Below are 26,748 nucleotides of genomic sequence, written 5' to 3' on the forward strand. Positions count from 1 at the left end.
GCTAAATAAACATAAATCAATAACTACCTTATTATTATTTGAAGGGTTTTGTTCATAATATGATTGTATGCATAAATATAAAAAAAAGGTGTGTGTGCGATTCACACACAATAGAAGTGAAACTTCAGTAAATCGACAAAAGAATGAGATGAATATAAATATAAAATAGTATGTATATTTCTGTCTCATTCTTTGCAGGCTTCATTCTACACATTTTTGTTTCCACGATTCTAAAGAAGTTTCACTTCAAAAAATGATTCAAAAGTCAAAATAACTTTGCTATTTACTCACAACATGACAAACCAGTCTCCTGTGGTAGCACCAGTTGCTGCCTGTGTCATATGTTCAAATATTTTATCTGTCAACTCTTTTACTGATGGAGACTGGTTCTTTTCCAAATAACCATATATTTCGCCCTCTTCAGCTGCACCTGAAAAATAATATTTAAGCAGAGTAAAGTATGTGATATAAGTATGCAATACATGGGTTGGTTCTTGTACAATCACAAACATTTATGTATTTACCTAAATGACTAATCAAAAAATATTATGTTAATTCATAAGTGAATTCATGTTAATTAATTAGTTTAAGTATAAAATTATCATATATCCTACCATTATTATACACACGGAAGTTTGTAAGTATGTATAGATTGATGTTTGTTACTCTTTCACATAAAAACGAATGAAACTTTACAATAATATTTCATCTATATTAGAATTATACATGAGCTATATAAATACTTGCTATTGCCCGTCGGTTCATCCACATGGCACAGCTGGTATATGCGTACATAAATATATTCAAAATGTATTATGTAGAGCCTCTTGTGATTCTTTACTGTGAGCACAATGCATTTCTAGTTGTTTTTTTTTTGCTCAAGGAGTGTTTTCGTTCCTTTAGTGTAACATAATATACTAGACTTGTCTATAGGCTGTCTAAAGTATAAAAATAGTGCAACAGATGCAGGTGCTATTTAATGACTAAATTTTTGTAGACCTTTTCAAGATTGCAAACCCACACCAACCACATGGTCAAGAGTAGCCTCTGTGGTTTATTGTGTTATGGTAAATATACTCAGAACAGCAATAATTTTGAATAGCCTCTAGATTAAAACATCATTCACATTCTATAAAACTTCTATATAAATGACGAATAAAGTAGTGCACTACTTGAACAATTCTCCTGTTAAGAAACAAATAGACTTTGTTATTATATATATTACCATCATAAAGCAAAGGTACTCCATGCCTGAAAAATACGAGTGCAGGTTCCTTAGTTGGACTGTACAATCTAGCTAGATGACTATTCACAACCTTCACAGATGGTGCATTGAGTTCTTTTTCAAAATCTTCTTCCAAGATGTCTATTATTTTTTCTAGTTTGTCACATTCTTTACAGTTTGGCTTATCTGAAAACAAATATCAACTTTAAAGTTATTGGTTACATCACTCAACATAGCTAATAGTCAAATTCTGTTATTGTAATCTTAACGAAATATTAATTTATATTATAAAATACTAATTTATTAACATGTTCCATATAGCTGTGTAATTAAGATAAGAGTTAGTGGCTATAGAAGAAGAGATCGCTAGTGGATGTTATACAGCCAACAAGCTCAATTTTGCTCCACCTGTTCAATTTATAATTTTGTATTATAAAAGCCCAATTTAACTCACTGTCTTAAGGAAAACTGATAAAATAATTTAAAAAGCGGAAAGTTAGTTGTAATGAATAATTATTTAGCAATTTAATGTATACACCGGGTCGAAAACAAAAAAACAAAATACGAAAATACTTACGAAACAATACTATTAGTTTTTCTTGTTCTTTTATTAGTTGTAATAAATCATCATCGCTTACACTTTGTAATTTTTCACTGCTAATTACATTAACATTAAGCAAAAAGGTTAAAATGAGCAATTTAAGCAACATTTTAAAAAGTTTTTCGATGTATTCTTAGTGGTATACAATTAAAGTATAGGAACCGACTTTGACTATGAAAGATATAAAATTAATTATGTATTGACGGCAGTTTTAAATGTACTAAAATATCACATTCCACAAACTATACTTAATTCTTAAAAAACTAAATATAATCGAACAAAAAATTAATTCAGGAAGATCAAAATCGCGTTGCTGTCGTATTGACATTTCTTGTCTCTTGACAGCTTCATTACCACAGATTAAGTAAATAGTTAAACTGAGTAAAGTTGCTTCGTATCACGTCAGTACCAAAAATCTGGAACAACTTTAAAAAACCTAGTGTTGGACTTTCAAAAATAAATATGACCCATTCAAGGATTTTTTCTAAATTCTCCCGCTCCGTTTTTATTTACGCAAAACGGAACGGGAAATCTTTGAATTTCGCTCCATGTTATGATTAAGTGCGTTGAGCGTATGCGCCAGTTTAAAATTATTTATAATTGCTACAAAATATAAAATGAATAATATTGAAGCAAAACCCACACATCAATCCAGACCTATTGATAAAGAATGCTAAAAAAATAAAATTTAATTATTGAATAAAAATTAATCAGCTTCGGTTGCAATAAGATGTTAGATGCAATTTATTTGCCAATTTTAAAAAACATATTCCTTAAAAGCTGTAGGCGATCTGATAAAAAATATTATGGACCTATGCAGACCTAATGTAGACCTATCGATGAAGGGTTTTAATTTATAAAATCCTTGGAATGAGTGCTAAATTTGTGTAAATGAGTTTCAGGTATCTAATATCTATACTTCACTTTGGTTTCGGATATAAATATCTCGCTACGGGAAAAAATTAAGGTGACATATGTCATTACTGTCAATTTTTGACGTTAATTAATTTAAAATTGACAATTGGCAAAATACGAATTGAAAATAGACTGCTCTACTTTTTACAAGCTTTTATTTTTATTTTAAACTAAACACAATATCTTTGGTGCTAATATTTAATTCACAACTATTTATTATTTAAAGAAGGTTCGTCTGTAAGTATATTTTTCTGCTTCGATCTAAGAAAAATGAGCCTGCGTACTCGACCTTATCACAAACGCCCTTACGTTTGAAAGTTGGATACATTGATCTAACAAGAACTGCATGTTTACTGTGCATTTAATAGCTTCTTATTATTTATAACCTTGGCATACAAAAATGCTAGTAAAAGCTCTATACTATTGACGTTCGCGTCAGGACTTAAAAAAGGACAAAGTTTATGACTCATCTCTGATCTCACTGTTGATTTGTTTTCAATAGGATTCCATTAGCGAAAAATAAGTTATTATAAAAATGGCTGAGATTGAAGAAAAAGTTGTCATGACTCCTAAAAGTAAAACACCTACATCAACTACACTAATTGTGGAGAGAAAGGTTGTAGAACCAGAACCCAGTGACAAAATACATGTAGCAGGTGGAGACCATACAGGCATCATTATAAATAAGGAAAAAGTTTATGGTAAGTTTATCAAACCAAATATATTTGATAACTATTTTATTTTGCTATTTTCCTTTTGTATAATGTAATTGTTATTTTTTATAATAATATACAGTTAATTAATATACATGCGATGGATAACATTTTATCAGGCCAGCTTAAATTAATTTAAGTGAATATTTTTAATGCCAATTAGTTTGACATATACACATAATATTTAATATCTATTTAGTTTAAGTTACTCATTCAGTATTTAATTTTAGTAAAATTTACTGATTTGTTTCATCTGTTTTTTAATTAACATAACCTTAATCATTCTTTCAGAAAATGGTGTAACAGAACCATGTCATGCACAATTGGAGTTCTGTGTATATTTAGTGTCTTCTGTAGATGGCACACACACCAGAGAGGCTCGGGCTTTGCGTTTCTGGTTCAAACCGGAAGTTTCATTGTACGAATGCCCACATGAAGCTCAGGCATTTTTTAGAGAACTCGTCAGTCCCCAGAACTTTCCTAAAGGTATGCTCATTTATTAATACATATGAGTATTTCTCATTTAATTGTAAATGTATTGTTTTTCCACTGAATTGTCTAATAATAGTCATAGTATACTTGCTAACTACACATTCATAAATGTTGATACATGGTACTTCTCTAGTTAGATAATTATAGTCATTTGAAACCTTTTTATAATAGTTAATATATAAAAATACACAAACAACCTTTTTTATTTTTTTCCAGATTATGTTGGGTTCATCAAGAAAATAATAAAATTAATGCAGAACAAGTATCACCAATTAAAAGTGCTAGAAGTGGAGCTCAGACAAGAAGGAAGTGGATTACCACCACCAGGTTAGACCTTAGAAATTCACTAGATTATTTCATAAATAAATTCATATGATTTATCTACAGTTGAATACACACTTTAAAGTTTATAGCTCATGAATACTGATTAAATGACAACTGAATATAATTTCATTCTATAAAGCCAGATATCTTAATCAATGGTTGTGTTATTATTGTTCACACACAAATTTTTGTATTCTGTATTTGTAACATTCTCGTTAAGGGTGGATATGCAATAAGACCTAACATAAAAGCTATTGTGTAATTACAATCAAGCTACAATGTAATTAATGGATTTAAGATCTATTCATATTCTATATGACAAAAAAAAATGTAATTGAATATTTTTAATAATTATTTATATTATATTTAATACTGTTAATTTTATATGGCACAGAGGCAAACGGTGTGATAACGAGTAAGGATATTATAAACAAATATTCTAATGGTAGTATGTATATTATTTTATTTTTAGTGTTGGCATGAGTCTGTCAAACAGTTTAACATCTTAACTCATTGTTATTATTATTTTTTTATTCACTATTAAGTAACTTTGCAACTAATAGGCATTAACTTTTAAAAGTAAATTTGTTTTTCAAATTATCAAAAAATACTAATATTAACTAAACATAAATTTATAACTCAGTTCTACATTTCAATATGTAAATGTTATATTTCCTTTCAATTATAATGGAGCTAGAACACAACAAAAATATACTTGAATTTTATAGTTTGAAATTAGTACAACAGACTATAAAACATTTGTTTTTAATAGATTCCTTATTAGTTTTCATTAAAAGGTACAATCATCCTGCGTAGTTATTCCTTCAGGCTACAGTATACATAAACCATAAAACCATGTAGATTGATGCATTGATCTATTCCTAAGTTTTCCCAAGCACTATTCCACTATTCAGTATTCAACATATGTATATACACATGTTATTGTACAGTTTTATAAAACTCGCATGTAGTGTTTATTAGCTGTATAACTGTATGCATTAAAAATATATTAATTAGTTCTATATTTTCAGCTTTCATGGAAGACAGTTTTGCACAACAAACTCGGTTTTCTGAACAGAGAGTGCTAGATATGATTGAAAACGCTTATCCAAATCCATTGAGCGTTGATGATTTTGTAAAGTAAGTGTTACATTATTTTTAAACTATTTCAAAAAAGGAAGAGGATATCAAGTCAACTATATTTTTTGTATGCTACCTCATAACTTTTTACTGGGTAAACCGAATTTGTTGATTCTTAATTTATTTGAAAGATGTTACCTGCCATGTGGTTACATTTCAATTGGGTCAAGTTCTGAGGATTTGAAAACAATTTCTACAATTCTGTTAAGTTCTGACAAATTCAATTCTTTCAAAAATTCTCATTTATAAAGCATTTCAATGCTATAAAACTAAAAATTAAAATTTAAAAACAGTTCTATATTTTGTTTAAAAAAAAATCATTATTATATTTTGTTTTCTTTTAAAAGCTTATTTTGGGAAATAGCTTCGTTTTGATGTATTCTGTTTGAATTATGTAAATACTGCTATTAAATAGAAGTATCTGAAGTAAAAATCAATAAGGCATCAAATTCACTATTACAACAATATCCTTTTTAATATATTTTGTTCAATTATGACATATTTTCTTTGGTGTGTCTGTCTATCTAATGGTAATTGCTTTGAAGAGGATTTAAAACTTCAATTCAAACACATATGATGATATAGGACATTTTGTAAAAAAAATAATATAACCACTAAACCTATTCTATTTATAGTGCCGAAAAATGGTCAAAAGCAGAAGTAAAGGATGCTTTAGAGTCGTTAGAAGAGAAGGGCCTCACTCGTCCTCTGTCAGATGGCTTATATATTCGTCAACACAGTGTTGATACTCAGGTATGTAACATTTGTGTTAAATTATAATTATAAAAGAATATATAAAGCTATTGTCCGCAAATTTTTGAGACAACATAGACAAGTACCAAATATTTTATGACAAATAGGAATAAATAGATGAAAACAACATAATTTTTTTTATGAGTTAATTACTCTTTAGTTATTATTTTATAAACTATGAGGATGTTAGAGTATTATAGCAATGCAGAAGTTATAAAAACAATTTTCTTTTTCCATTAATTTAACAATGCTTTTGGTAAAAGTACCACAGCTTCTATTTTAGGTCAAGTTTTATGTGCTAATTTGAAATTTATCCGACATAATATATACACTTAATACCTACATGAGATGGGTTCGGTCATCCATAGTCTCGGATACATACAAATTAAAAATAATGAATAGTATTATAATATTTATTAGAGGATAAGACTTCATTCTGTAATATGCTTTAGGGATGGCGCGGAAATGTCAATAATTTATAATTAATATGTAGCTGATGATTGTTGTTTGCCTCCATACAACATTTTTATTATTAAGTTTATTGGAATTATCCTACATTCACGAAATGCACTTTATTAATTTTGTGTTTAGGTTGTGAAACAAATGCCTACGTTAAGTTCAGGCCGACAACCAACAATTGCAGTTGTCACAGCATTGTATTGTGAAAAGCAAGCTGTTGATGCTATGATGGATAACCAAGAAACATATGTTCGGTATACAACTGTTGGTAAGTTCTTTATATTTTGTCTCTTAAGCGCTTAACCCATGTCCCGTGTCCAGACCTCTACAGGAATAGGCTGAATTGATCATGTCCTTAAATTCTTGCGCTGCTTAAAATAAGCCATGAGCTCAAGTGGTGTTGGTCAACATTTGATTATAGCTGGGAGATGGAGAATAATCATGAATTCTTAAATAAAGTTAATACTAATAAATTCTTATATTTCTTACTACCCTACTGCGAAATAAGGAGATAAATGTTGGTTATAGTATTAATTGCATTTTTTAAAATATAGCAATCATTTCGAAAAATATGTTATTGTGTAGTCTTGTAGTCCTAGGCCTAGCGCCTAGATAACCTGTCCCACAGTGCTTATTTTTGCTATTAAAAATTCCGACTAATTATTACCCAAAATTCGGGTGTTCGCGACCGGACGAGCGTGCGAGAAATTAATTGATTTTTCAATTTATTTGCACATTATTCACATCACCAATGCTTGAAACGGTGAAAGAAACCGGTATGGCGAAGAACCAAAAGTTAGACAACATGAGACATCTGCCAACCCGAATTTAGCATCCGTAATGGATTATGGCTTGAACTCTCATAGGAGGTCCTCGTCCGCTGAATTGAGAACATATTATAATATAGGCTGATGATGAATACATCCAAAATATGATATTTTAATTGTTTAAGGACACGTTCTCAAAATAAATAGTTGTTTCAACAATGCACACATATTTTCGAGGACTAGACTACTTGTACTTATTATTCTGTGACTAGATTTTATAAGAACTTAGGTACTATGCCATGCACATAGACTTCAGAGTGCAATCCTAGTACATGGTTAAAAATCACGTTAAAGAACATGTGCATCGGCGATATATTTGAAAATTAGACGATGCATTTTCAAATGTTACTGAAATTATTTGTATAATTTTCGTTGATATGTTTCCGTGTTTTTGAAATTATCATAGTCTAGCCGTAACTCTCGTGGTACCCGGGAAAAAGTAGCCTAAGTGCTAATCCAGGCTATAATCTATGTACCAAATTTCATAGATATACGCTGTTTTCGCGTGAAAGAGTAACATTTATACATATAGCCATCCATCTATATTACATACTTACAAACTTTAGCGTTTAAAATATTAGTAAGATCATTCGGTGCTTACGCAGGCTACTTTTACTACATAAATTTTTTAGGTAGTGACACAAAAAACAAAAATGATCCTGTATAATGTCCCATATCGTCAATTGAGCGTGAAGAGGTTACAGATAATCGTTTCTGAGACATTAAAACCAAATATTGATCGATCTTTTAGCAGATAAAGAAGTAGGTAGTCATTAGTTTTTTTTGACATAAATTTCATTTCATCAATATATGTCTCGAAAGATGTGCCAGATTTGAGAACACCTACTTATTTCACCAACTCAATCATTGATAAGCTAAATAAACGTTTGATAAATATTTATTTCGAATATTGTATTTTGGTGCCATAGAAGAAAGGAAAATTAAACAAGTTTAAAATAAAAGAAAACTTATTTATCTATACTTTATTACACTATACAATTCAAAGGTGGGAAATTGGCATGACAATCAAATTATAACATTATAAATTATAAGATTAATTGAAAATAATACATTTTAACATCTATATATATACCATACTGTATATATACCACCTTAAAGGAAACACAAAAATGGGGAGTTGTTTAATGTTATAAATATTGTAAAAAGGCAAGTTACGTTTAAGTGGTATGAAAATCTTTTTTGTGTCTTTGTGCCTATTGATAAAGATTAAATTTTCAACGAAACAGAAACAATATCATTGCTCTACTCTATAATACAATTCACTCAGTATGTACTTAGAAGTATGATTATTCTAAAAACTCAGACCAGATGCACACGACAACATGCTCCTATCTTTAAATGCAATTCTGCCATGAGGACACGAGTATTAATGTATATTAAACAATTATTAAAATTTAACAGTCACACATATTTAAAGTATGGTTATTTGTAAGAAATAATTTTTATTTCTCTCTCCATAACTCAAGTCAGATTCATATAACAAGATACACTTAGGTACATTATCATGATATATTTATAATTCATTCCTTTGACATATTAATGCAGGGTTTAACAATTATAATACCAGTAGGTACTTCATTATAAAAACATAAATGATATTTCTAATTTACATAATATTATTGATATTCAAACATGTAAATACTACGTAACGATAACGATAACGTGGATTTTTGTATCTGCTTATACAATATTTCTATTTAAGCTTAATTCTACAAAAAATAATACTTAGATATCATTGTAATATATGGGTATAAGAAACCCCACAAATAAACACACATCTTAAATTAAGATACTTGTAAAGCCTCATATTAAATATTTGTTGAGCAACAGTAACACAATATTCTTGACGAGTGCAGAGAATGTTGCTAGAAACATTGAAAAATCAATATACATTGCCTACATAGCAGCCTGCATTACTAAAATTATTCAAATGATGATATCAATCATTGTTCTGCACCAACTGTCATGGCTATAAATGGTTGTCCTCTCATCCACACTCTTCAAAATCAAAAGTTGTTGATAAACAGTTGTTGACACTCCACAGACAAGCTCTTACCAACATGTTATGTATTAACTTCATTATGCGATGTTGCCTACAATATGTTCCCAGCAACTTCTCAACTTGTCATCTCAACTTTGTTGCTAAACACGTGTTACCCATAAATAAGAAACATGAGGTCTATAGGCATCTTTAATGTCATAAATAATGGCAACATTCATTATTTGTCTCTTATAATAATATATAAATATGTTAATGTATCAGTATCAAAAAGAGAAATTTAACTTACTTACTTTGTGTATATCATGACTCAGACTTAAAAATCTAATATCTTCAATATTATGACGTGATTCAAAATGTTCCAAAAAGATTTCACCTTGCTCGCCTTCACCCTCTTTCCTTGCACCGATGGTTATTATTATTGATGAATTCTTTATTTTGAACTTGAGTTTGAAATACTCTTCTGTAACAAATTCTTAAATGCGAAATTTGTTTTTCATTTAATAGTTAAAAATAGTGTATGATTATGTTCAAAAAGTAAAGCATTAAAATCACATTCACCACAAAATATGGTTAAAAATAATAATGTAACGATTCTCTCTATATTGGTGTATTTAGATTTTTGATGCAACTGATTATTAGTATTAAATAATGCATAATGTAATATTCAATCACTACTGGCAGATTTTTTTATTCAATTGAAATAACTACTTTCAGAATACAAATACATACCAATCAATAACTTTGAACCTGAAACATTTTCAACTGTTTGTTCATGAGGTTCACCATTTATTATATATCTTATTTTAACAATTTCATCTCCTGTGAAATTAAATTCCACTTCACAGGCAACATTGTTATAGTCTATTTCATATGATCCTGTAATTAATGATACTATTAACCTGAAATATATAGAGAAATGGTAAATTAATTAGTTGTTTATAATATTTATCATGATTTGATTAATGTTTAGCACTGCCTTAACAATGCTTTACTTCTAATTTTTAGTTTTTATGGCATTGAAATGCTTTATAAATTAGAAATTTTGAAAGAATAGAAAAAATTTATTCCGCCTTGTGATCAATTTTTTTTATTTTTTCAAAATTTCTCAATGCCTTACTTTTTGCGGTCGGAGGTCATATATCCAATAACTTCAAATTCATCGTCATGCTTCAACTTTGTAGGCAAATTAAAAATGACCTCATTTTCTCTATTTGCCATAATGTCTCCTAGTGCTTGACCGTTGATTGTTGTTCCATAAACAACCTCATCCCGTGTCTCATTGCTGTGGTTAAATAATAAAAATATTGATTTGTGCTATTATACCTTTACTTATACTAGGTGAAGTAAATCATTCATACATGTATAAAAAAATATTCTTTGTAATACATATTTCAACAAAAGATGTTACATAATGCACAAAAGGTGTAATAATATTTAGTAAAAAAATGAATTTATAATCTTCACTTCGAATAGTACCCGTAGTATTATCGAAAATAAGCAATAACGTATTACTCCAAGTTGAGCATAAATCCATTACCTGTAGCTAGTGCCCATAATCCACATTTAACATAAAATTAGCACATTTATTATATATTTATGGCAAAACACACATAATTTTAAAGCGGTATTTCTTTTCGCTTCGTTCTGTTGATAATTAACTCTTAAGTTCTAACCCGTATTATCATACTGCTCTTTGGTTGTAACCTTGTTTGAAACAGGATTTTAGAATTTGACATTGACATTCGAATCCTCATGAGATTCCTACGCGTGCGTATAACTTTTTAGATTATGTTGTCAGCTTTCCTAGGATAAAATTTGAATTCAGACATTGAATATTATGCGTATTTAAAGTCTGAATATTTCATAATATGATTTATTTTTATAAATAAATTTGATAATATTTACCGAATTTCGTTATAACTTTAAAAATCTTACCCAAAAATACATTCACAACACACTTTTAACATACTGAATAACTAGGCACTTATTTTCCAAAAAAGAAACGTTAATATAACCCGAATCGACAGCTTGTTTATAAGATTTATCAAGGCGAATCAATAAAAGATTTTAGATGGAATGTTGATGCCTGGTTAAAGATGACGTAATGACAAAAACAAACATGCTGGCATACTAACAGCTATATATAGTTTTAACTACAACACCTTGAATATAAATTTTCACTACACAAGGAACACAGTTTCGTTTCTTTAAGACGTCAGCTTGACTGTACCGCTACAGGCGCTACAGTACACGAATAGTTCGCAACAAAAAGTAATATAATACTGTCTTACGGTTCGCAAGAAGTCTTGGCTTATAACAGAGTAATATAATGTTAACATACGTTAATTTAATGGCGCCTTCTGTTGATATCATGAACATATTACTATTATTAGTATTTTTAAAAATAATTTGTTACTTTAAATAGTACTCATCACTGACAAGGAGATATTCTAAGTGGTTGCTTATCGTTTGCGTAGCTGAATAAATAATGTTACGGTCAGTGGGTTTTTTTCGTAATTTATATTGCGATAATAAAAGGGGAATGATAAGTACTAAGATTATTATTCCCTTAAAATTCAGGTGTGAGATAATTTTATTCATTCAGTTGTTGATTTTACAAAATATTTTATTTTGTAAAATCAAAAAAGTTAGGTAACAGTTTTCATGTTTAAAATTAACTATTGTTTTAAAATATATTTTATATGGGGCTATATAGTTTAACAACACATTCTTTTATTAAAAAAATATATATATATTCAGTATCGCTTCGTGTGTATGTATATCCATGATATCCCAATTTATATTATTTTTATTAATTATAAAAATTTTTACTCTTTTTTTCTTTTCGGGAAATGTTAGCATGCGGACGTTTAACAGATGATCTGGCATGTTTTAATTTCGTATCTGTGTGAATTCTTAAGTAATATTGCAAGGAGGAAACATTTGTGTTTCTGTATTAAGTTTTAATGTTTTCACACAAAACCTACTGGACCAAATTCAAAAATTCTTTCACCATTTGAAAGCTGTATCTTTACTTTATGATAAAGGCTAGGTATATTATATGTACCACGGGCGAAACAGAGATTGACATCTAATATCTAATAGGAAAACAAAGAGTGAATTTTTTATTTATTTACTAGTGTTTTATTGATTAAATTACATTAAAAAACCCGAGGCGTGACTCGTGTGGTACTGGGTACTATCGCATAGTACTCGGTACTATGCGAGTGACACCATCCAGATTCTATCTCTGTACCAAACATCAAAGGTCCGATCAGCTGGTAATTGGGTGAAAAGATAACAACAACATCAAAGATTTAATAAACACACGTCGTAATATAACATTGCTAGAACCACTATCGTCTGAATATTCGACTTTTGTTCAAATTAATTTATTTCGTTGGAAATCCTTTAACTACGTCTATCCATAGAAACAACCTGAAGACGCCAGTAGTTTTGTCATTTGGAAATAAAAACTATAAATAGGTAATTGATCAAATAAGAAAATGATGCTTTTTTATTTTTTATTGAGGAAATTAAAGAAAGAGTTGCCGTATATTTGTTGTATTTTATTAATTCTGGGTTTTTTTGGCAACATATACCTACGTTTTCATTACATGTATCTATAATGTATATGTTACATTCAATATAGTTTTATCAAAATAGTTTGATTCGGATATTTTCGAGTGTGGTAGTGAGTCTAGTTAAATTTTATTTATGAATATATATACACAAAAATTATAATATGGTCACCTACCTTTCAAATTTATTGTTCACGAGTAGCATCATCATCATAAACTGCAAACCGTAAGGTACCTAAAAGAAAAATTATTCGTGTATCACACACACAGGCTTTAGGCTTTCGGAAATATAATATTATGTAGCACAATATCCTCTCAAAACGCTTTGTTTAAGACTGTTAAATAATATAACTAAATACTTGCGTATTGGTACTTTCCTGTTAGTATATGTTACATCCAATTTCAATTGTCTGCATAAGGCTAAAATTGTGCTTCATGATAATGGTATTCGTCATTGGAATTTCTTACTAAAAGCAAAATATGTATATGTTAAAATAAGTTATCTGTTCTGTATATGCACCACTTCAGAAATTCTCAGTACGGCTCGTTAGTCTGTAGATAGGTGTTTTAAACTGATTTGGTAGGGTGTCTTCGCGGTGAGATGTCGTCTGATTGCAAGTCGATAATCGGTTTATACTTAAACTCCAAAGTAACGGTCACGAAGAGGCGCTCTTGAGATTTATGAAATTTGAATCTGTGTCTGGTATTCTCAACACTTGGATGTATCGCCAGTCAACTTCACATCGTTGCAAGGATTCCAAAACAGATAAGGTTTCGTTGCAGTCGAAAGCCTTTTCACAATCCACAAAACCAATGCACAGCGGCTGATTGGGGCTCTGTTTTTTTGCACAATCTGCCTTACTGTGAAGAGGATGAAAATGTGCTATAGCAGTGAAGTGAACAGAATTAAAAAGATCCAATGGTTCTTTTAGGATCGGAGCTCCATCTGCTTTAAGGAGCTCTGTCGTTAATCCATCCTTTCGTGAATAGGTCTACCGGGAACTGGGAACTGTGGTTGAATGTGCTTTCCATGTAGGTTTAAATGCTCATAGTCAGCCACGCTGGGCTTGCGGGTTGGCAACAGCAATACACAGCTTCTCGAACCAATGATGCTAATACCCATCCCCGGCCATTTGTATTTAGCTATGCTATATGGATGGTAATACCTCTATAGTCCGGTTGTCAGAGCCTCGTCTGCTGTTCAACAGGATGTACCGCGCGAAGGTGAGGTTGACTTGGAATATTTAGGTGTTATTTTATTCCCTTAGATCCTCAAGGTCCCCACCTTGAGTATGTACTAACATAAATACCGTTGAATGAATATAATGACATAAATACCGATTTACTCAGCTTGTTTTTGGCATTAAAATTAACTTAATAATCTCTTTAATTAAAATAACTTAACATTAATATCATTAACACCTTAATTTAAATTGCGCTTCAATTAAATAGGTCGATTGTGACACTCAACCACTCGCTGCATCACCTTTTACAGGGTTATGGGCGCAATCCTCTAACTGTGGTTTATAAATAAATTGAATCTAAACTGTCCTATCATATCGAAATCCCATTTCACAATAGAACGGTGTTAAATCCATAGACTATAATCCATCGAAATATAATGCGCTAAATTGTGAGCAGAACGTTAGGGATCACAATTTTTCGGAAACTCTTGTGTGCATGATTTTACATTACCTAAACTACTTGATCGTACTTTATAGACATTGGAATGTATAGATTATACACACCATGCCACTCAGAGACAGTCCCTTTATAAATACGTTTGAGTAAACCACTTAATGTCATAAATACATACTTATTGTAATGTAAAGAAAACACAAAAAATAAAGTTATATTATAATGAATACACCATATTATTAACAACTTAACAAGATTCAAATATGACTAGAGGTTTTATCACTTCATGAGCTTCTTCTATCACGTATATTTTAATTGAGCTTTATTGTTCTTTATAGTCAAAGCTCAGCCTTTGAATATGCGCAGAACCATTAACGTTGATTTCGTCAATTAGGCTCAGCGACTGAAATTCACATTGTTCGACAAAAGTTTCACCCGCGTCATTGCTTTCAAATAGTATTGATATGATATCGGAATTTGAAGGTGTTCTTGATGTCGCTATCCATCTTATGGAGAACGTTACAAGATCTGAAAACGATGTTACATGTAGTTTGTATTCAAAATATTTATAAAAATACTTATTAGAAATATGAACTACTAGCTGCGCACACACACATCCTTACAAGCTTTCGCATTTATAATATTAAGTAGGAAGTAGGATAGGAAGTAGAATAGTAGGATGGGAAGATATTTCTCACAACGCTACCTAATTGTAAATAAAATAGAGCTTTAATTATGTGAACCAGACAAGTGATAATCATGTTTTAATAATATTCTTTAAACGTTAATAATACACATTATTCATATCCAGTTTCAAGACATCGGTACAATCATTGAGTCTTACGAGTTGGTTAGTTCACCACACATCAATATAACTAGTAAATATTAAATAATGGTTAATACAGAATCATATATTGTACCTGTAATGTGGCTTACGTTATACGAACTGTTGTGTAGGATAAGAGTTTGTGACATAGCGACGACATTTCCATCCTTTGGGCTGAATATGAAGCTGCAAATGTTTTCGCTCATTGTTTTCGCTTTTAAATCCACTTGTAACCTGTGAATGAAAATCAAGTATGTATGTAGGAATTTATTTATTTATTGGAACACCAAATACCTTTACAGGGGGAACCCAATACGATCTCTTGATTTTTAGCCGCTTTAATCGGACGGAGGATCGGTAACGATACAATAATTTTAACAATCTAACTTATCATACTGATTAGGATAAGAAGCATTACACAATTTCCTTGTATAATCTCTATAAGAGCAAGTGGGTCAATTCACATTTTTTTTTTTTAATTAATTCTAGTAATTCTTAGAAATAATAATCTCTCGACTGTCATCTTCACCACAATAAGACACGGTCGTGATAGATAGAATGGAGTTCGCGCGGTCAATAATATTAGAAAATAATATATTATAAGTTTAAAAAAACTAAAAAACACGCTTTTATCATATTTTGCAAATTGAAAAATGGAATTATTTTATCAAATTAGTGTATTGTCATCGGTCCTCAATAAATCTACAAAGTTTGAACGAAATCTGGCCGTTTAAAGTGGGTCAAAATCGCGCCCAAAGAAGTCGGTTACAAACAAACATACAGGTGAAGCTAATAAAAAGCGTGTAATAATGGGATAGGTCAATTTGCATGTAATTTACGATATATAATAAAGTGTTTGTTTTTGTATGGAATGACATTTGAATTCTATTAAAAGGAAGCCTGAAGAGTCCTTAACGTGTATTTTATAAATTTTCTTGTATAGAAAAATATAGTTATTTGTAGTATTGTCGTCACCGTCGCTTCAGTATAGCTTTTAATTTATATTTAAGCTTTAGAATTAAATTCCGAGCTGTGCCAAATCACACTTAGCTGAACAATTAATATTTAGGAAGATGGCAATAAAACACTTAAAGCACTTGAAGTCAACAATGGCAATTAAACATTTTTAGTTATTTTTTGCGCCATTTTGAAGATAAGTTGGTGGCACTATAAGTAACGCATTATTCTAATCTTATATCTTTAAACGAGCAATTCTTGTGTATATATATATAATTGGAATCTCGGAATCGGCTCCAACGATTTTCATGAAATTTAGTATATAGGGGGTTTCGGGGGCGATAAATCGATCTAGCTAGGAATCTTTTTTAGAAAATGTCATATTCGTGTTTTTTTTCCTGACATCTATTGGTGAATAATAATACTATTTTGCATCGTAGATAGCTGGACAACTGAAATAACACATATGCACTTTTTATACCGATATTCCTACGGGATACGGACTTACGCGGTTTCAACCGCGGGTCACAGCTAGTTAAATATTTATGGCCCTATTATTTTATAAAGTGGTATATTAATGTCTCTATGCAGGTAATAACTATTTGTGTGGTAGTGACTTCTAATTCGATGTTATCATCATAGAAGTTACACTCACCTGAAATACAGTTTTTACTATTTTGGGAGTGTCATTCATTTTGTAATTATGTAAATATTGTGTGATCATCAATCAATGATTTATTATTATCTCTTTGTATCCATTGTGTATTGATTAACTCATTGCTTAGCATTACGACTTTTACGTTACTGAATGAAATACTTACGTTTCGGTAAACTTTATTTTCCCAAATAGAGTTATAATAGTTCCGTCATGTAGACTCGTAGGAATCTTAAATACCTTAATGTCGTGTTTGACATCGTTGTTAAATATTTTGTGAACTCTTCGTGCTTGCACATTCGCAACATCGGACACTATAACACATAACACTAGCACAACATCACAAACTTTCAATACCATTGTTTGATCACAATATTCTGATTTATTTATTTGCATATAATGTTACGGCATCGAATCGAAGAGTATATAATAGTACGTGCTTTACTTCAAATGAATTATTGTGATCTGTTCTTATAACTTAGAAATGAATCATCAATGATGATTGGCTATGTTGTTGTATAAAAATTCAAATTCAGATAGTTTATGTTTTACCGTCTAAAAATGGTAATGCGACGATTATTGGATAATGTACGAATATGGTAAGGGGTAAGGGGACATTCATTAATTGCGCTGGGCGTTTAATGGGGGGAGGGGGTTGAATTGAATCACACTTGAATCTCACGTCGGGGAGAGGAGGTCTCGACAAATATCACGTATTTTTTTACCAATTATTTAATAAAATATAATTAAACCGTGCACAAATTTTGAAACGATATCTTTAAAATTTCCGCAAGTATAAATCGTTCGTCTATAAATCGTTAATACTAGTCTTAGCTAGTCGTAAATATAAGTACTGAGCATTTTTTTCTTTAAAAAAAATCCAACGCACTTACGCTTGAGACTAGCATTTTAGAAAATCTTACTTGAAATAAGGAGAGAACGATCGATGACGTTACGAAATCCCCCCAGAGCAGGTCAAAGAGTGTCAAGTAACGCCTCTTCTGAAGCGTTTCTTGACCTAAAAGAAGACTCCCAAAAATAACACCAGTAAAAATTAAAATAAATTTTTGTCAATTCGAAATGGATTTTCCTTCTTTACGAATGAATGAAGATGTTTTAGTTGTTAGTCAGCAGTGATATTTTTAAACCTTCTTATTTTTTTCAGGTGAATCAAATGTGTACACCCTGGGTACGATAGGTGCGCATCGTGTGGTCACGACCAAGTTGCCCTCTGTGGGCCGCACTAGAGAGGCCATGACCGCAGCCGGTAACACTACTACGAGATTACTCGGTATCTTCCAAAAGGTAAATTCAGTTTCTCCTGACAATGAAGATTCCTTGAGCAAATAATATTATAAGTATTATATTATTATTATAAGTTCATCGAATTCGTGATATCCAATTGAGATATTTAATGGTTTTTAAGTTTTTTTTTTTGACTTGCAAACAAGCATAGTTGTAGAAAACGAATTTGAAAATAATAAAAAAATAATTCATTATTACGTAGTTATCCGTGGATCGTGCATCTATTCTCTATAGGATGGCGGGGTTTTCCCGTTACGAATTACTTCTGTTATATAGTACTCATAATAAATAGCTTCTACAATAATTGTCACTAACATAATAGTACAATAAATTATAGTATGTTCTAAGTAATAAAAATCATATTCAATAAAATTGTGTATAGTATTTGTAGTGGTGGCTCAGTGGTGAGGACCTCGGACTTCCAAATCGTTAAGTCGGGGTTCGACACCAGGCGATTATCTGTACATTTAGATAACATCATCACTGCTCGAAATGGTGAAGGAAAACATCGTGAGGAAACCGGCATGTCTGAGAATCAAAAATTCGAGGGCATGTGACATCTGCTAACCCGAACTTGGCCAGCATGGTGGATTATGGCCTAAACCCTCATAGGAGGCCTCTGTCCCAGCAGTGGGAACATATTATGGGCTGTGATGATGTGTATAGCAATAAAATATAAAAAAAATGTTCCAAAAATCTTCAATCTCTACACTGATGACGTCACGCGTGGCGCACAATAATTACATAACGATCTGAATGTCGAAGTTATTAATTTAATTGTATTTGACCGAGCAGGTCAATGAATTGTGTTATTGACCTATTATAGTGTCGCGTAATTTTTGATAGTCACGATTCGTCACTTTAACAAACATCGATGACGTTAGGGCGCTGTTATATTTAAAAGGAAAGTAAATTAAAAAAAAAATACAAGAATTGCCAAAGAGCGTATATCTACATTTATGGATATGCAATTAGTAACAGCTCCTCCTTTCAGCAAGCCTTTTTTCAAATATTTAGTGTTGTATGCTTTTACTTTGAAAATGGAAATAAACAAATTGTATGAATCGTAGTTAGTACCAACGTATTGTTTATTCTACGAAAATATTCTTCCTCCTAAAACAAGGTACAATGTTTCCGTTCGTTTGCATGAAAACCGAGTCAATGTGTTTACAAATCAAACGTTATGTTTGCTTCATTCTTATGAAATAGCATACGGGTTGTAGGTGTAACGTCTCAGCGCTGTTACATTCGCATCAAACTCACTCCAAGAATATGTTATTTACATTAAAGCTTCCGATTTTAGATCCATTCGGCGCGTTTCAACTTACAATGTAAGTATTTTAAATGTTTCAAAAACATATTTGCATTCCAACGTTCAAGTGTCTGGAGATATTTTTAGAGCATTGAATTGCTCAAGCCAAGTCCGAATTCTATGTTCTTTTTTTGGCTTCCAGTAAGGAACCACATAATTGTACGTACGTTGTTATAGTATTCAATTAAAATGGATATACGTATTCTTAATTGTCTAAGATACTAATTATTCATAGGTATTGAATTGTAAAGTATTATTAGGTATAAGGGATGTTTAGATTGATATTTGATTTGGGATAATCGTGGGAAAAAAACTCTGGTTTTTTAAGATGAACCAAAATATAATACGGACGGCGGACGTTATTCCAAATGTTTAATGAAACCAATTATAAATAAGATCTTTATTTCAAAAGATGTCAAATTACTCTCTAGGTATAGATAAATGTGATTGATTCCTGGTATTAATGTTTGGTTTACGAATACATATTATTGTTTTAGGTGGAATATGTGTTTTTGGTGGGAGTCGGTGGAGGGGTGCCACATTACACCGATTATAAGAAACACGTGCGTCTCGGCGATGTGGTTGTGTCCACGCCGGCCGCGGATCTGCCTGATAAGTAAGTTAATTAATCATTAGCTTGTTTATATCCTAGCTGCTCCTAACCCGCTTCGCGACTCGCGGATGATCCCGAGGGTAATTGCAAGTATTCCTATAGCTTATATTTTATTCTGGTAGGTATATATATATAAGCTACATGGCTGCCAAGTATCATCAAAATCCGCTCAGTGGTTTTCACATGGAAGAGTAACTAATGTACATCCAAACTTTCTTACAAACTTTCGAGTTTATAATATTATTCATAAACAACATCCTTCCTCAATAACATTCTGAAAAATCTATGCCTGCTGACGCCGGGTTAATCAGCAAGCGTATTGTGTAAAAATACAAATAAGTTTCAAGTTCACTTATCACTATACTCAAAAAAGATAACTAATATCATATTTTTTATTCTACAAAACTATTAAGTATGTATTGTTTTTATTAGTCACAATTATTTACTGTTTAAGAGATAAACTGCTTGAAAAAAAACCTGATCGTAGCCGTTTACAAGACATCGGCCTTCGCCATTGTCCAAACGGATATTGCCTTAAATTTATTTGGAACCTGTATCACAATGTATTCGTGATTCAACTGTATTATTGCAAAAAAATATATAATCAATGCGTCCACTTGATAACCGTTATTACATTCCTACTTATAAATAGAATCTGGGTCTTTTGAAGTTAAACAAACTGATTTAAAAGTTAATCAATGAAAGTCAAGAACTTAGTAATCCATTGAAAAGTTACATATATACTCTCTACCATAGAGAGATTAAAAAACAAATCTGTCACGAATCGTAACTTGAGACGTATAAAATTACCTTGAAAAACGTCCCACTCGATTTAAACGGTTCATAGGCAATGCGGTAACGCCATAAAAAGAAAAACCTTGGGTAAAATTATCGTCAATATACAATAGTTGTTGTAATCACCGTACCATATATTTAATGTGGCACTAATCAAATATTTTGTAAAGTTAAGGTAAGGTCGTCAATAAAGATAACTTCCTATTACTAGAGTACAAGTATACTTTTATAAGTTTTGAAAGAATATAACATAATATTGTATCTCCAATTGCTTGCTTTTAACGGTATCGTTCTTTAATGAAAATAAATATGTCTATGTCGATGCTACCTTTTTGTGCATACGGTCAAATACACCCACTTCTGTTTCAGTGATTTGTAGGTGTTTACGATAAAAATACATTATATATTGTCGATATTTTCACAAATTAAGCAGTTTTTCAGATTTCTTTTTTTAATTTAATATACCTACGCTGTCTTGGAGACATTTCTTGTCTTAATATTCCAAATCCATTTACCGATTCGGGTGAAAAGAGATAACGAAGCTACTTTCACATTGTATTATCAATTAGTACAATAATGTAAGTCAATGGTACTTTAAGTTGTATGACTCTTCAAATCATAACGGAAAATCGGTTAATTATGTTACGCGTGACCTTGCCGTTAGGTTAATTGCTAGGTGCTTGGTGAGATCACATTCAGGCGCATACGCACGTCACACCGGCGACGAAACGTGATATATTCCGACTGGGAATTTACCTTATAATATATTCATTCATAGTAACATTGAGGATTATCTGTTTTCTTGTAACGACTATAAATATGCACCCGCTTGCATGTCCTGTATAAGTATTGTTTAAGTGTATCCTCGTTGGACTTAGATTCATAACAATTATAATGCAAAGATACTTTTTTGTGTATTTCATTAAAAGCATCAAATATTTCTTTTACTACTAAGGTCCTATAAATACTTAAACTATAGAAAGGTTTTTCCAAGTACCTAGACAAAATAATTTTAATAGGAAAATTACATTTAAATAGGTACTGTTAACCTCTTTTAACTTAAAAAAATACTTGAAAAATATATCTCAAGGAGTGTTTTTAAGTGAAGTCAGATAATTACTAATATTTAATTTCTTTACAACACTTATCAGATTACATTGTTATGTTAAGATAAAACGAGTAAGAATTCTGTGACTAATACACTGTGTACTAATACATAAATAAAGGCCGTAACTAGATAAACATTAAAAAAAACAATCGTACGTAACGAAGTTTTTTTTTCCTTTCGACCTATTACGTGTTTTTTTGAAACAGTTTACATGCATGTCAACCCTAAATAAAACTAATTGTACTTTGTATGCCCTTTTTCCATCAGTTTACATGTATACACGCTACAAATTACACACTATGCCACAGATAATTAAATAAGTAGTCACTATGTATACTACATATACTTTTTAAGTGTTGCCATATTTCAGATACGTCTACGTGTTCTGCGAAAAGGCTGAACGAAATGAAAAGGGTGGCTGGGACTATGAGGTGAAGCCGTACAAGCCAATGAACTTTTTGCTGCAAGACATTGCCCTTAAAGTTGCTAATTCTAACGGGTTGTGGACATCATACGTACAAGATGGTAAGAATGGACGAACATTTTAGTTTCGACATTAATAGGTATTCATTCTTAAATTTAATTGCGTACATTGATCTTATAAATATCATTAAAAATTAAACAAGTATATAACTTACTTAAAACTGTATATTAACTTAATAAAAAGACACTCAAATGATCGAATATTTTTATCCTGATTTATAATACATATTAGAAACTAGCTGCCCGGCTCTGCCCGGGTAGTCCTGTCTTTTAATTTGATTAAAATCGTTTAAGTAGTAAAGAAGTCCATCATGAACATACAATGTGACACGTAACGTTTACTAAGATTTTTTTTTAATTTTCAAATGTAGCCCGGCTTTATATGAATCGTTCAAAAAAAGCTGTTTTAACTCTTCCTGAAGTAGTAGTAATAGGTTTAGCCCTCCACGCCCCGGCTTCGCCCGTGGTACATATAAAGCCTTCCTGAATAAATGGCCTATCTAACACTGAAAGAATTTTTCAAATCGGAACAGTAGTTTCCGAGATTAGAGCGTTCAAACGAACAAACAAACTCTATCGCTTTATAATATACGTATAGATATAGATTTTTAAAATAATATAATTTCGCAGGTCTCGCTCGTCTAAAGGGTGTGCCCGGGCGGTGGGATGCGCCGGAGCAGGGCACGGACCGGCTGTGCGTGGACGTGGGCGACGGCGCCTTCATCGAAGTGTCTCACCCAGCACCCTCCGGCGATCACATGTGAGACTTGTATTCTTTTTCTTTTTTTTTTTAGGATACACACAGATCAAAATGATATATGAGAAATTTTGAAAAAAATTAAAAAAAATTGGCCACGAGACGGGATTCAAACCCGCGTCTTTTTGTCAGACCGTAGCAACGACTAGTCTCTCGGCCACCCGTGATCCCACCACAGCAATGGAATTACTTCTACTCTTTTTGGATTTTTGTGCCTAAGGGACACCCGAAAAAAATGTAAATATTTCTCATTCAAAGCTTTTCAATGCTATAATTTCAAAATCAAAATAAAATATGTCTATCGTCTTCGAAAGTATTTATTATACAATGTGTGAGGATTTGCCGTTGTAGGGAGTAATTGCTGAATTTATTGAACCGATTAAAAAAAGGTCTATTACAATTAGAAAGCCACGCTTTTCTGTGAGTGTGTCCGAAGGCTTTTATTTATCCCGGGTCTACCGGGTCAGAGTTGGGACGAGCGGCTAGTATAACGTAATATCGTCGATGCATCAAAAAAAGAATCTTATATAGCTTATATCGCATTGTATTTGCGTTTACAAATATAAAGAGAGAGAGAGTGATCATAGACGTGCACGTCTGCAAGCGAGAGAACATTTGCTGAAAACACGCGGTTGTCTGTAAGAAATTGCTATGTAGCGATAAGACCGCCATTTGTGATAATCTCAATTTGTAATTCCATCCAGAGCAATAAAGCATAAATAAATAGACATCATAAAATTATAAATTGGCTTCCGAACCATATTAGTGGGGTGTGTTTTGTCCTTTGTGTTTGACATGGTTTTGAGCCATAAGGCCACCATTTGTACAATCTTTCTTTAGTGTGTTAAGAGGTTTTCTTCCTTTATTTTTTTATCACATTGTACAATACAATGAAGAATCACTACTGAACGGATTTTGATGAAATTAAGTATACAGAAAGGGTATGAGCTGACTTGGGTGATAGGATACTTTTTACCCCGATAAAATGCTCCCTTGGAATATTATAGTATAAAGCACAGTCGCTTGCCGCGTCTGTCCCTATGAAACTGTGGAAGATTTTAATGGGATTTTTAGATTCATGGAATCATTCAAAAAGAGGGTTTACATGTATAAGATCTATTTTATTATTCTGTATTTAAAGAGGGCGCAAAAGTTAGTAAATAAATAAACACGATAAGCACCGCCATATTAGAATCGTTGCTATAATACAGCCGCGGCGGGCGCGTGCACTGCGCGCCGGTGGCGGGCGGGCGCGCGGTGGCGGGCGCGGGCGAGGCGCGCGCGGCCTTCGCGGCGCACGCGCGGGCGCTCGCATACGACTGCGAGCTCGACGCCGTGCTCGACAGCGTCGTCGGCAACAGGAAGGACTGCTTCGTCTCCATTAGAGGTGCGTGCGCGATACTCGCTGTACATACACACGCACACGCACACACACACACACAAACACACATATAAACACGTGCGCGCGCGCTCGAATGTACGCGCGTATACACACTCGGTGCAGGAGCAAATTTCCACCTTTATGTACGACGTTGATATAAAGTTTCTATTCAGTCAACTTTATATCATACTATACAGAAAAATCATTAATTCATATTGAAATCATTTGTTGGTATAAAATTAAACATTAAAATGTACTTATGCCAAAATTGACTGTTCCCACATTCAAAATTAAAGGAAAAGTTAATTATTTCTTATGTTGCACGGAGTTTATTTTGGGAGTCGAGCACGCTTCGGCACGAATTGGGCCAGCTCGCACCGGGGAAGTACCACACCCCCACAGAAAACCGGCGTGAAATAGTGGCATGCCACTGTGTTTCGTGCGGTGAGTGGGGGAGCCGGGGGCCCGTTTCCTTTTCCTCACCCGTCCCAGTCCATTCCTTCTTTCCAGTCTTTAATCCATTCCTTTTCCCTTATCCCAAAAAAGCGGGCAGCGCATTCGCAGAGGCCCAACCTTTGCGAATGTTCATGGGCGGTGGTGATCGCTTACCATCAGGCGAACCACCAGCTCAGTTGCCCGCTATGACATAGTTGTACATTTTATAGTCAATAATAATTAATTAATAAACATTCCAGGTATATCTGATTATCGCGATGGTACCCGCGGTAAAGAATGGCAACCTCACGCAGCTTTGACGGCTGCGGCTGTCATGAAAACAATCATCGCCGCTATGGACCCGCCCACAGATTAAAAATGAGAATGCAACCATTTTAATAACATAGCATCAATCCATCGTTCTGCCTTTATATATCATAGATATTTCATTAGATTTCTTAGTACATATACACTTTATTGAGAGTAGATTTAGTAATCTCCATTTTGTAGCACTAGCATGTCCTATGAGACTAACATAGAAACAACGTAGAAGATTGAAAATCTTTTATGTACGATATTTATCATAGAAGGTTACAGGTTGACTTGCCTTATCTTTTACCAATTTGTTATATTATAGAGTTGATAATAGTTTATACACATTTTTGAATTTATACACCTAAAATATGTTGTTGTCTCCCCTTTGATATTTATAATGTTGAGAACATTAATTATTGTTATAGGTGTCCTGTAAAGTTGACTATTTATTCTATAAACAGGGCTCAAAATAAAGAGGAGATCTTAGGTCCCGCAATTTTTTCTTGCATTCCGTTTTAAGCAATGTTATGCGACTACATTTTTATTAGTAAACTTACGGGCTTTCCTGCTACTACTATAATTATTATTTCTCTAAGTATTTGCACTGTTTTTGTATTAACACATTGCCAGATGTTAGAGCTAATCTTAGAATTTGTCTAGAATTTTATATGTTCACTGCCATTACGGCCTATTTATTATTTATAAGATAATATTACATAATATGTTGACCAATTCGTTGTGAAATATATTCTAAAACCAAAGTAGATTTTTGGCTGTTTATAACAGGTCTAGTCACCTGAAATGTTTTATTTACAACTATTTAAGTGATTGTGTTAATCACACGAAACACATTCTTTTTACATTTTTAGAATTAATATATTTATACAATGTAGAAACGAATAGAATTTTTGTACTCCAGCAGTAGTATGCAACTTATTTCCATTTTTTGACGTAAAGTGTTTGTATTATATTATTTGCCATAACCGAATTGAAGGTTTTGTAATTTTTGTTTGTGTTTGTCTTGATTGAAACTATTTGTATATTAGATTATGTTTGACATTACTGTGTCTGTGTTTCTCTCTTATTTATTTGCACAAATAAAGGATCTAAAAAAG

General features: G+C 32.0%; 4 protein-coding genes across 13 annotated transcripts; 1 reads left to right on the forward strand and 3 right to left on the reverse strand.

Moving 5' to 3' along the window:
• Window positions 1–249: 249 nt before the first annotated feature.
• LOC119838323 lies at window positions 250–2,094 on the reverse strand. Its single transcript, XM_038364210.1, has 3 exons — window positions 1,803–2,094; window positions 1,226–1,411; window positions 250–430 (listed from the first exon to the last, which is right to left on the reverse strand). The coding sequence occupies exons 1-3, from the start codon at window positions 1,933–1,935 to the stop codon at window positions 288–290; spliced, it is 462 nt and encodes a 153-aa protein (XP_038220138.1). The 5' UTR covers window positions 1,936–2,094; the 3' UTR covers window positions 250–287.
• Window positions 2,095–2,841: 747 nt separating this feature from the next.
• Window positions 2,842–26,748, forward strand: LOC119838264. 4 transcript variants are annotated; one of them, XM_038364122.1, is made up of 14 exons: window positions 2,842–2,978; window positions 3,244–3,442; window positions 3,746–3,940; window positions 4,163–4,273; window positions 4,665–4,718; window positions 5,302–5,410; window positions 6,046–6,163; window positions 6,755–6,890; window positions 18,295–18,434; window positions 20,244–20,362; window positions 22,633–22,787; window positions 23,376–23,505; window positions 24,714–24,889; window positions 25,579–26,748. In XM_038364122.1, exons 2-14 carry the CDS (start codon window positions 3,277–3,279, stop codon window positions 25,692–25,694), a joined length of 1,725 nt encoding a protein of 574 aa, XP_038220050.1. In that variant the 5' UTR covers window positions 2,842–2,978; window positions 3,244–3,276; the 3' UTR covers window positions 25,695–26,748. The 4 variants fall into 4 exon arrangements, with proteins under 4 accessions (XP_038220050.1, XP_038220052.1, XP_038220053.1 ...); XM_038364124.1 differs by having other exon boundaries at window positions 4,665–4,685; XM_038364123.1 differs by having other exon boundaries at window positions 2,849–2,970.
• On the reverse strand, window positions 8,407–11,917 carry LOC119838265. Of its 7 annotated transcripts, none has more exons than XM_038364131.1 (4): window positions 11,814–11,917; window positions 10,590–10,754; window positions 10,202–10,371; window positions 8,407–9,929 (listed from the first exon to the last, which is right to left on the reverse strand). In XM_038364131.1, the coding sequence occupies exons 1-4, from the start codon at window positions 11,849–11,851 to the stop codon at window positions 9,736–9,738; spliced, it is 567 nt and encodes a 188-aa protein (XP_038220059.1). In that variant the 5' UTR covers window positions 11,852–11,917; the 3' UTR covers window positions 8,407–9,735. The 7 variants fall into 7 exon arrangements, with proteins under 7 accessions (XP_038220059.1, XP_038220057.1, XP_038220054.1 ...); XM_038364129.1 differs by having other exon boundaries at window positions 8,407–9,932; XM_038364126.1 differs by having other exon boundaries at window positions 8,407–9,944.
• On the reverse strand, window positions 14,968–17,575 carry LOC119838266. Its single transcript, XM_038364134.1, has 3 exons — window positions 17,296–17,575; window positions 15,612–15,751; window positions 14,968–15,219 (listed from the first exon to the last, which is right to left on the reverse strand). The coding sequence occupies exons 1-3, from the start codon at window positions 17,523–17,525 to the stop codon at window positions 15,014–15,016; spliced, it is 576 nt and encodes a 191-aa protein (XP_038220062.1). The 5' UTR covers window positions 17,526–17,575; the 3' UTR covers window positions 14,968–15,013.

This window comes from Zerene cesonia, unplaced genomic scaffold (assembly GCF_012273895.1).
Source record: "Zerene cesonia ecotype Mississippi unplaced genomic scaffold, Zerene_cesonia_1.1 Zces_u002, whole genome shotgun sequence".
Classification (NCBI taxonomy): Eukaryota; Metazoa; Arthropoda; class Insecta; order Lepidoptera; family Pieridae; genus Zerene; species Zerene cesonia.

Bases quoted from the DNA above. Each gene is read 5' to 3' on its own strand.
- LOC119838323 (XM_038364210.1), bottom strand. From the start codon at position 1,935: ATGTTGCTTAAATTGCTCATTTTAACCTTTTTGCTTAATGTTAATGTA. The intron at 1,412-1,802 runs GTAAGTATTTTC...ATTTGTTTTCAG, and splicing joins AAAACTAATAGTATTGTTTC to ATAAGCCAAACTGTAAAGAA. The intron at 431-1,225 runs GTAATATATATA...ATTATTTTTCAG, and splicing joins AGTACCTTTGCTTTATGATG to GTGCAGCTGAAGAGGGCGAA.
- LOC119838264 (XM_038364122.1), top strand. From the start codon at position 3,277: ATGGCTGAGATTGAAGAAAAAGTTGTCATGACTCCTAAAAGTAAAACA. The intron at 6,891-18,294 runs GTAAGTTCTTTA...TATTTTTTTCAG, and splicing joins TGTTCGGTATACAACTGTTG to GTGAATCAAATGTGTACACC. The intron at 18,435-20,243 runs GTAAATTCAGTT...TTATTGTTTTAG, and splicing joins TACTCGGTATCTTCCAAAAG to GTGGAATATGTGTTTTTGGT.
- LOC119838265 (XM_038364126.1), bottom strand. From the start codon at position 11,851: ATGTTCATGATATCAACAGAAGGCGCCATTAAATTAAC. The intron at 10,755-11,813 runs GTATGTTAACAT...ATTTAACCACAG, and splicing joins GAAGGCGCCATTAAATTAAC to CAATGAGACACGGGATGAGG. The intron at 10,372-10,589 runs GTAAGGCATTGA...TATATATTTCAG, and splicing joins ATGACCTCCGACCGCAAAAA to GTTAATAGTATCATTAATTA.
- LOC119838266 (XM_038364134.1), bottom strand. From the start codon at position 17,525: ATGCAAATAAATAAATCAGAATATTGTGATCAAACAATGGTATTGAAA. The intron at 15,752-17,295 runs GTAAGTATTTCA...TTTCATTCACAG, and splicing joins AAAATAAAGTTTACCGAAAC to GTTACAAGTGGATTTAAAAG. The intron at 15,220-15,611 runs GTACAATATATG...CATCGTTTTCAG, and splicing joins TAACGTAAGCCACATTACAG to ATCTTGTAACGTTCTCCATA.